The 8,857-nt window shown below is 41.6% G+C and overlaps 1 protein-coding gene across 1 annotated transcript; it reads right to left on the bottom strand.

The window, feature by feature from the left end:
* Positions 1 to 344: 344 nt before the first annotated feature.
* On the bottom strand, positions 345 to 4,283 carry UTS2 (urotensin 2). Its single transcript, XM_068158115.1, has 4 exons — positions 4,181 to 4,283; positions 1,854 to 1,964; positions 1,217 to 1,260; positions 345 to 583 (listed from the first exon to the last, which is right to left on the bottom strand). Exons 1-4 carry the CDS (start codon positions 4,281 to 4,283, stop codon positions 467 to 469), a joined length of 375 nt encoding a protein of 124 aa, XP_068014216.1. The 3' UTR covers positions 345 to 466.
* Between the last annotated feature and the right edge of the window lie 4,574 nt (positions 4,284 to 8,857).

Here is an 8,857-nt window from a genome sequence, read left to right as displayed (position 1 = left end):
GTGTTGTTAAGTGACCATCCCTCACAGGCTCAACATCATCAGGGAATGCAGCAATAACCTTTTCTTTTTGGAACCTCAATCTATGTCAAGTGACCAGGTGACAAATGATAAAGTGCTCTTGCCTCTGGATTTAGATGCATTTGAGGCATTGCTCTTCTGGGGGATGTTTAATGGGGCCCATGAGAATCTTGCTTCCCCTGCCCAAGTTCTCTTAGTGTTGCATATTTATTGTTTTCTTCCCATTACTTTCTTCCTGTTGTGCTGAACTCTAAGAAAATATTACACTGCTCACATAATAATTGCAAAACATCAAGAATTTATTAATTTCCAAGTAGTGTAGAGTCTAAATTTAGGAGCTGTCTTCATAGTTCTTCATTCTCATCTTAAATCAAGCAAATCTATATACATGTTTTCAGACATCTGTGTAAATTACACAGCCAAAGTCAGGCAGGGTTTCTTCTCCTGTTTACACACAGTATTTCCAGAAGCACTCAGAAAGATTCCCACGTTTCTTGTACTGTTTCCTGTCCTTGGTCAAGAAGCGGCCCAGCAAAGCAGTTTGAGGCTGATTTTCAGAGAAAGCCTGAAGTCAGACAGCGTTAGAGAGGTTACTGCTGGGTGCTAAATGTTCCCAGTGGGAAAGCATTGTTCTTCACTGCCCCAGCTGATCACCCAGCCCTGGGTTCTGACCGGGGGAAGGAGCAGTGGGTGCCCAGTGTGCCCTCTGATTTAGATGATGCACTAAAACTAGTCCCTGTCTCCTGCCTTTAGTGCAGCAGACGAGTGAACAGGAATTATGATCTCCTTTTACCTGGTGGTTCCCAACAAGTCTGATCACCCTGTGTAGCCTGTGTTGTAGGGTGGGGAAAGGATGGCACACAACTAATGCTGACTGTTGTACTGGCCTAGTCTGGCAAAGCTGGAAGTCAGTGTCTCTTAGAAAGCTGTTTTTCTATGGGGCAAAGGTAGAGTGTTTTAGAATTAAGTGCTCTGGATTACTTGCTCTTATTTTATTCCTGTTTGTTTGTTTGCTTAATTTTAATTCCTTTTGAAGCTTATCTGCTAAGTGATTTCAGCTTCAGCAACACTGTGACATGCTTTAGTCTATGTTATTTATGATGTCTATGGGTCTTAAATTTTGTCTCAGTAACAATACTACCATAGTTTATAATAAGGACTCTTAACTTGTTTCTGAGACAGGTGGTCATTTACTTACCTCTCTGATATTTTCTCTCGGGCTGTAGCTGCTGGAGCTAAGACCTGGTAGAGGGGAGACATAATGAAATGTTTCATCATTTAGAAGTTGTGAGTCTACACAAATCATTCTTCTGTCCCATAATGATATAGCCAGCAGAAGTCTTGGAGTGTGCAGAGAACTAGACAAAAATCCCTTTTGCACATCAAATTCTTGTAGTACACAGCTCCAGCAGGATCTAGGGACACTGCAGATGCAAGCTGTGCTATCCTCCTCAGCAGGCATCTGTTGTGTCTGTTGCACCACTGAACCATCTACTGCTATTGACTCTGCACTGTCTACAAGTATTGATTTTTTTTTTTTTAAGAGACTTAGTATTTTCTTTTGTTTGCTCACTTCTTCTAGGCCAATCTTTGACTTACTCAGTTCTGTGGAGGTTTTGCTAAACTAGTTTGGAAACTTTTCCAGCAAGTCCTGAGCTGCAAGTATGGCTGCTCAGCAGGTTTCCCCAAGGTCCCAGGTAACTAAATGACACCTGTCTGTCATACACAGAAGGCTGTATTTCAGTAAATATCCCAGAGTCAGGGCACAATATCTGTGGAAGCTGGGCATGCAAGCCATGGGCAGTCTCCTGTAAATTGCTGTGGTAAATCCTCACCCGCTTTGTTGTCTTCAGTCAGTGTGCCCAAGAGCTCTGGCAAAAACTGAAGCAGGGAAGTGCTTCCTAGGCTTCCCAGGCGCTCCAGATTCAATCTTGAATCTTGGTCAGCTGCAAATGGAAGATGACAAAAGCAGGCACACAGTCAGGCTTTTGCTCTGAATCCCTGTTTCACTCTGCTTCTTGGCCCCACCTGCTGAAGATCATTATTACATCAGTCGTCTGTCCTCATTCAGTGACTTATGTTAGAGGATAGTTGGTGTGGTGGTTGGGTTCTCTCTCATTCAAAGCTTTGAGAAAAGACACTTTCCTGATGTCAATCTCAGGTTCTCATTTCTCTGGCAGATCTTTTCTTAAGAAAGTCTTTTGAAGAATAGCAGCCCTCCCATTGCTTGGGGAACTTACACCCTACTCCTGGTACTCAACTGTAGAAAACCCAGACTTGTATATAATTGTTTTTATTATTTAGTCCATTTTTTATCAACTGGGTCCTGTACTGGAGCTTTTCTATGCATAAAGAAAAAGCCTCCTGTTTAAGGCCTATTAAGCTGCTCTGTTTCCCAACTACTAAATACAATAAAATGAGAGGAAGGACAGGAATAAGTGTAGGAAAACTTAAAACTTATTTTGGCAGTTGTGCTTCTCAGTGCCTTTCAGTCTGCTCTCTCCTTTAATGCATGCACCAGTACAGATACTGAAACTACAGATTGCTGATAACTGATGGAATTACTTTGCATGTGTGTAGGGTATTTAGAATTCTGCAGCTAGCCTGTGTCCCAAGGCACGTGGCCAACAGGATTCCCTAGCAATCTTGTCCTTCAGGCAAACTAAGTCTTTTGTATTCTGAGAGGTAAGTTTCATCTTTGCTGACGTACAGCAGATGTTCAAAATTGTGGGCAACAAGAGGGTGCTGTTCTCAAACTCTAGTTCTTTAGATGAGTAAGTTTGTAGTTGCATCGTTAAGTGATACTACGGAGTTTTAGTTAGCGTTATCTTCAAGGATGGGTGAGAATGTATAGCTCCTCAATAGGGAATAAGAAAACAAACTGCTGAAAATAATCCCCCAGTATTTAAAAAATTTGGACCAAGATCAAGAGCTTGAAGACCCTGGGTATCCACTTTGTTAGTTTGTTCATGGTACAGAAAGACAATTGCAAAGGACAGTGGGGATTTTAGTGTAAGACTCTGAATAAGAATACTGTAACTTCCCTGTGCCATGTAGAGACAATTCCTATCTCTAGCCTTTGTACTATTTTCTAATTGAGAGCAGTGCTGGCAGTCATGTTTGCTTTGAAATCTAAAGAAAAGCAACAAACAAAACAATCCTATTCCATACAGAGTTCTACTTCTGTCTTACCCAGCCTAGAGACTTTATATTAGCAAGGAAGATTTAATAATCCTAATGGATGTCTTCAAACAAATGCAGTAATTGTTAAAGCCAGATTGTTCACCCTGTGATGTGATAGATGTTATCCATACTGAGTCATGGTTTCCTGTTCAATGCAACTTATATAGTGGAAGGCTTGAGAAGATGCTGGCATACAGAGTCCAAGATTTTCAAAGCAAACTAGGAGTTACTCGATACCTGTACACCAGCACAGCAGCTGCTGCGCCTGCAGAGCAGGTAAGAACAGCCATTTCTTAATAGTCAGCTTTATGCAGTAAGTTTGTGGTAGATTTGCCTGTTTTTTTTCAGAAATACTTCCAGCACAGGGCAGGTTTGATGACAGTAGCCTGCCAGACTCTGTTGTGCATTTTTACTGAGCCATTTCAGTCTTAATTACCATTTCAAACTCTGAGGACAACTTTTGCAAGCAAAGATTTATTCCTCCATTGAACTGAATGGAATCTGCATTACTGCAAACAAAAAGTAGGCTCAATACATTCCTATTGTTGTAGCGAAGACAGACTTGCCTATTCATGATCTAAGTAGGACTGCATTAATCTTCACAGTAGGGTTCCCCCTTAAACATAGCTAATTTTAAAGTGTAGCTCGAGGAAAGACCATACAGCCGTGTTTCTTTAAGCTATCAATGCCTCCCAATTCTGCTCCAAACACAAGACGCTGACTGCCAGCTCACAGCCAGTGCTAGAAGGCTGAGATTCCTGTTTCCTGGATCTCAAGGCAGCAGGAAGAAATATTTAGGGTACTGAGCCTCCCTGTTTTACAAGACTAGAACCCACTGGTGGTGTCACTTGCACTGGCAGTGTTATGAAGATATTCCTGCCTTTTTCCACCAAGGCCCCTCAGAAAGAACCCCTGCTTCTCTTCTGGTTTTACTGCTCCAGCCCCTGCTTTACGACCATTAAAATCAAAAGTCTCTTACCTGAGAGTTGATAAGACATCTCACTGGCATTGATGATGGGGACAGATGAGAGAGGACAGGAGAAGCTGATAATAATGAGACAGCAGAATACCAGTTTCTGCATTGTTGCTGTGTTGACTCTATTTTGTCTTTGTCTACCCCTGTAACTCAGAACTCCTGCCTGAGTGTTGCCTCTGCTCCCCGTCTCACCTGTTATATAGCCGCTCATGACCTCATAAATACCATCATGTCCTCTCCCCCTTCAGAAACAAATCCAATGAATTTATTGCCCATTGATTCTAAATGGAAACCACTTTGCATTGATGTAATTTTTCAAGGTAACAGTTCATAGACAATAAATTTAGTGTCTTATAGCTTAGTGTACAAAATGGATATTATATCAAACCAAGCACAGTAAAGTTTATAAATCTGGCATTAAAAAAAACCACAAAAGTAGCTTCCAGTTATAAATCATGAGTTAACAAAAGGGTCAGACGTTGGTTGAAATGACCAGGGCAATAAGACAGCTGATTTATGAGCCTGAGCAGGCTTGACGCAAGGCATCTGATGCGAAATGCACTTTTTTTCCTTCTGTGAGACGGATGGATGTGTTGAGTTGTATTTGGGGCTCTTGTGCCAGAAGAAAAGTAGAAGAGAAGGGGAATTAAAACATCTACTTAATTTACAAAGAGAGATCAGAGTAGTTCAATTTGTATTTTTTGTATTTTTTTCCCTTTTAGCATTTCACATCTATTTATTCAAGGAGGCCTCATCCAGCGTTGCCCTGGAGAATTGTCTTGGCAGAGAAAGTACAGCTTCCATCGGGAGACATGCTTGGTACACATAAACTGCTTCTGTTGGTATTAAACACAGGTCCCTCACTAGACTGGGAGACACTTTTCCATTTCACTTATCTTCTCTTTCCCCTGTTTGGAGCTAGCTACTTAATTCTGTGTGGCCTAGATCTCTTTGCCTTTTGCCTTTAATTGATGCTAACACTAAATAAAATTGAATTGCCATATGCAATCTCATACCTTTAGTTTTTATCTCCCTCTGTCTAGCATATTTTGTCTCCTTCACTTAAAATTCAATTTTTCTTATCAAAGAGCAAGGGCTGCCTGGACCGGTCCTTCATCTTCATTCTCTATCAAGCATCACATTCAACTCTACCAAGCCTTGAAAATAATAAAAGAAGTTTATCACATTTTTTTTCTCTCAGATGCTGAGAATGTGCCCAGTCAGGTTCATGATACAGCGAGGTTTGGTGATTTTCTTTGCTGCTTCTCCAGTCAAATGTTTGTGTCTTTAAATACGATGAGATCCACCTGAAGCTAGCGGAGTTCTTTCCCTGTGCTGAATTGCATGGTAACTGTAAATTGCAGGAGTAGGAAACTTATCCGCTTCCTTTTTCCTTTATTAACATTTCCTCTTGAAGGTTATTTTTTCTATTGTAAATACTGTGACTCCTAGGACTCATTTCAAATTACCTCCACCAGTCATACAGAACAGATGTATTCCTGCTGTAGGTCTGATTTCAAGAGACCGTGCCCCACATGTGTGGTTAATAGGTTGTCCAGAAAAGCTGTGGACTCTGTGAATCACAGAATGGTTGAGGTCTGAAGGCACCTCTGGAAATCATCTAATGTAGCCTTCGCTGCTCAAAGCAGGGTCACCCAGAGCACTTTGTCCAGAAGTGGGTCTAGTCAGTCTTGAATAGCTTGAAGGATGGAACGAGATGGTTTCAAAACTCAGCTTGACAAGGCCCTGAGCACCCTTGTGTAAATTCACATGCTCTGCTTTGAGTGGGGAGGTAGGAGTGGTGAGAGGACTTACAGGGGTCCTTCCAGCTGAAATTTCTCTATCAGCTCATGTGTACAGAGAGGTCTAATATTGACTTATAGAACACATGCTGCAGGTGTCTGAACTTCAAATCCTGTTTCTCTGGACTTCTCTTTGCTGGAGTGAGTGGATATGACAACAGAATTTCTCTATTGAATTAACCTAACACATGCCTCTTTCCCCGTGCTTCCCTATGAGAAAAAGCCAGAGAGGAATTCTCCCTTCTCATCTGAGTCATGCAACTATTTGTTCCAAAACTGCAGACATTAATTAGGTCTGATTTGATGCATGATCTCACTGGATGCTCTGTACAAATGCTTCTCCTTCGGTGAACTATCAATGACAATGGCATTATCAATATTCACTCTGAGCATCCTCCAAGGAAAGCTAATAAAGCACCCTTCACAAGCAGCTTATGTCCTTTGTCTTCTCTCAGGGAAGACTCAGCCTCTTAGAGCCATCATGAAATGCGTCATGTGGAAGTTGGGCAACTTGCCCACAGCTTATTGCCTTTACTCAGATTTGAAGTTGTCACTTAGACAATCTTTCCTCTACCAAAATGTCAAAGGCATTTACCTCAGGGGACAGTGCACACGTCATCATGCATAGCAAAGAAACAGCTCATCCTAAACAAGGGTACAAGTCCCTGAACACATGAATGAGGGAAGTTAATGTCAATTGCACTTGGGAAATTGATTTGCTAGAGACTTTTAAGTTTTATCAAAGCTACTACCCTGTGTTCTTATTTATGCTAATAGATTTCTTTCAAGGGCTTCAGTTTAAAATAATAGGGCAGTAGTCCAGATAAATGACTGAGCAAACTCTCAAGAGTAAGTACCTTGCCCTGTCATAAAAGGTTATTTGTAGTGATCGGAAGAAACAGCTGTCCTTGGTGTATGTGGAGCTATGGGTTGCAAGGATCCAAGTGGCCCCTGAAGGAAAGAAAACTGAAAGAAAGAAAAAAAGAACTGATAACAGCAAAACCAAATTAAAACAAAGAACAACCAAAGCAAAACCCACAACAAAACCAAACAAAAAGACCACCCAAAATTATCTGCTGAGTAAAATAGTAAGGATTAAATCTAATTTCTAATGCAAAAGTTCTTTCTCCTATTTCAGAATGCTCTGTGAGAAGCCAGCAGCAGCTGTTGGTCTAAAGTGTTGCAGTGGCTGGCAAAAGCATTTCAGAGCAGAGGTGTTCTTTGCAGGAGCGTTTGGTTTAGGGACTTCTTCCTAGTGTGTACACTTGTGGTGTAACTTTTTGGCTTATACTTAGACCTGGTTTGCATCCTGAAAAGGCTGCCTTGTGAAATCAAATGTGCAATGAGTATTCTTTCCTGCCACTAGCTTGTACTGCTTTCTGTGTACTTTGTGTTGTAGACTATGCTGTGAACAGCCTGTTGGGAGACACAGCACATCGAAGGAACAAAAACCCCTAACTTGGGCACTTGCTGTTAGCTTCCTTTTTGAGGATGCTGCCTCTGCCCACTGTGTGCCAAGTGTATCATGGCCCCTGTGGCACATGTTCTGTGTGACCAAACAGCACTCTGTGGTACACTTGGGCACACACAGCGGTACTTCTGTCTTCCAGACTTCTCTCAAAGCCATGTCAGATCCCTGAGAGGCTCTGACCTAGGTTTCCTTGTTCTGTGGCGGGCTGAAGGTACCCTGGTGAGGGGGTGTGCTTAGCTGAACGTGGACCTCTGCACAAACAGAGATGACAGGGCTACAGGGCCTTCTGAAGACATTTTATTGTGCTATAGAATTGATGAGTGGTCTACAAACTCTCTGGTATGGGATGACAGCTGTCAAAACATTGCTCCTTTGTAATATAGTTTCCACGAGTTTGGGGGGAAAAACCCTCTTGATTTTTGGCTGGCACACTGTAGTTCTGGGTATATTCTCCCAAGTGAAGCTTGACAAGCTGGTCCTTAATTCCTCTGTCCTCTCAGCACTACAGAGCTAGCAAACTGAAGCTGCACACTGTTTGACGTGAAAGAAGGCAAGTCTGGTATGACTGGAACTTGGAAATACTGCATACTGATATCTTTTGGGAATTGGATCCTGGGTAATGCAGCTGCAAACAGTGAGCAGAGACCAGAAGTAAGGTTTCTTCCACAAAAATTGCAATGGAACTAACTATGCAATTAGAGTTTATTTTAAAACCTGACACTATGAGCACAGACAGTATCAGGAAAGAGATGTTTCTGGAGCAAGAATGGAACTTTACCTTTCTCCAGCTCTCCCAAGGTATCCCAAATAATCTGATTCAGGCCTCATAAGAAAATATGATCCAGACAGAAGCAGAGTAAGAACTCGATCTCATTTTTCTAGTCAGCACACTGCACAGAGAGTACAAAGCAGTCTTGCTGAGAAGCACAGGCTGCTAGTCAGTGACTGTCCATACTTACACTGTCATCTTTTTTTTCTACAACTGTGTTCTAAACCTGCTGAAATCATTGTGCACAGGAGAAAAGCGAGCTCATGTAACCTAAGATGTAGTTTGAAACAACTGACTTAAATGGGTAGTTTGGACATTTTTATTTCAGTTTTGAAATGGCTTGATTCAATTTGGATTATGTAAACTGAGAGTAGATTTGACAGGGTTAAGATACACCGTAAGTCATCCTTAAACTGAAGTAGGCTTCCCTGTATGGAGTTTTGCACTTGGTAACTCAAATTAAACCTGATTTGTTTTCTTATTGCAAACAGGCTAGATAAAAGATTTCTCTCCCTCGCTTTACCTGGTGGCTTTCTCTCATAATACAATGCAGTTTGTTGTAGAGTATCTAAGGAATAGTTTGCTGCTTTAACTGGCAGGCACACACAGGATCTAGAAGGTGAAAGGAAACATAGTAA

Source organism: Melanerpes formicivorus, unplaced genomic scaffold (assembly GCF_026170545.1).
Source record: "Melanerpes formicivorus ecotype bairdi unplaced genomic scaffold, bMelFor1.0.p_v2 SCAF_39, whole genome shotgun sequence".
In the NCBI taxonomy this organism is placed as follows: domain Eukaryota; kingdom Metazoa; phylum Chordata; class Aves; order Piciformes; family Picidae; genus Melanerpes; species Melanerpes formicivorus.
The sequence above is the reverse complement of the archived record's forward strand: the minus strand, read 5'-3'. Positions and strand labels throughout refer to the sequence as shown.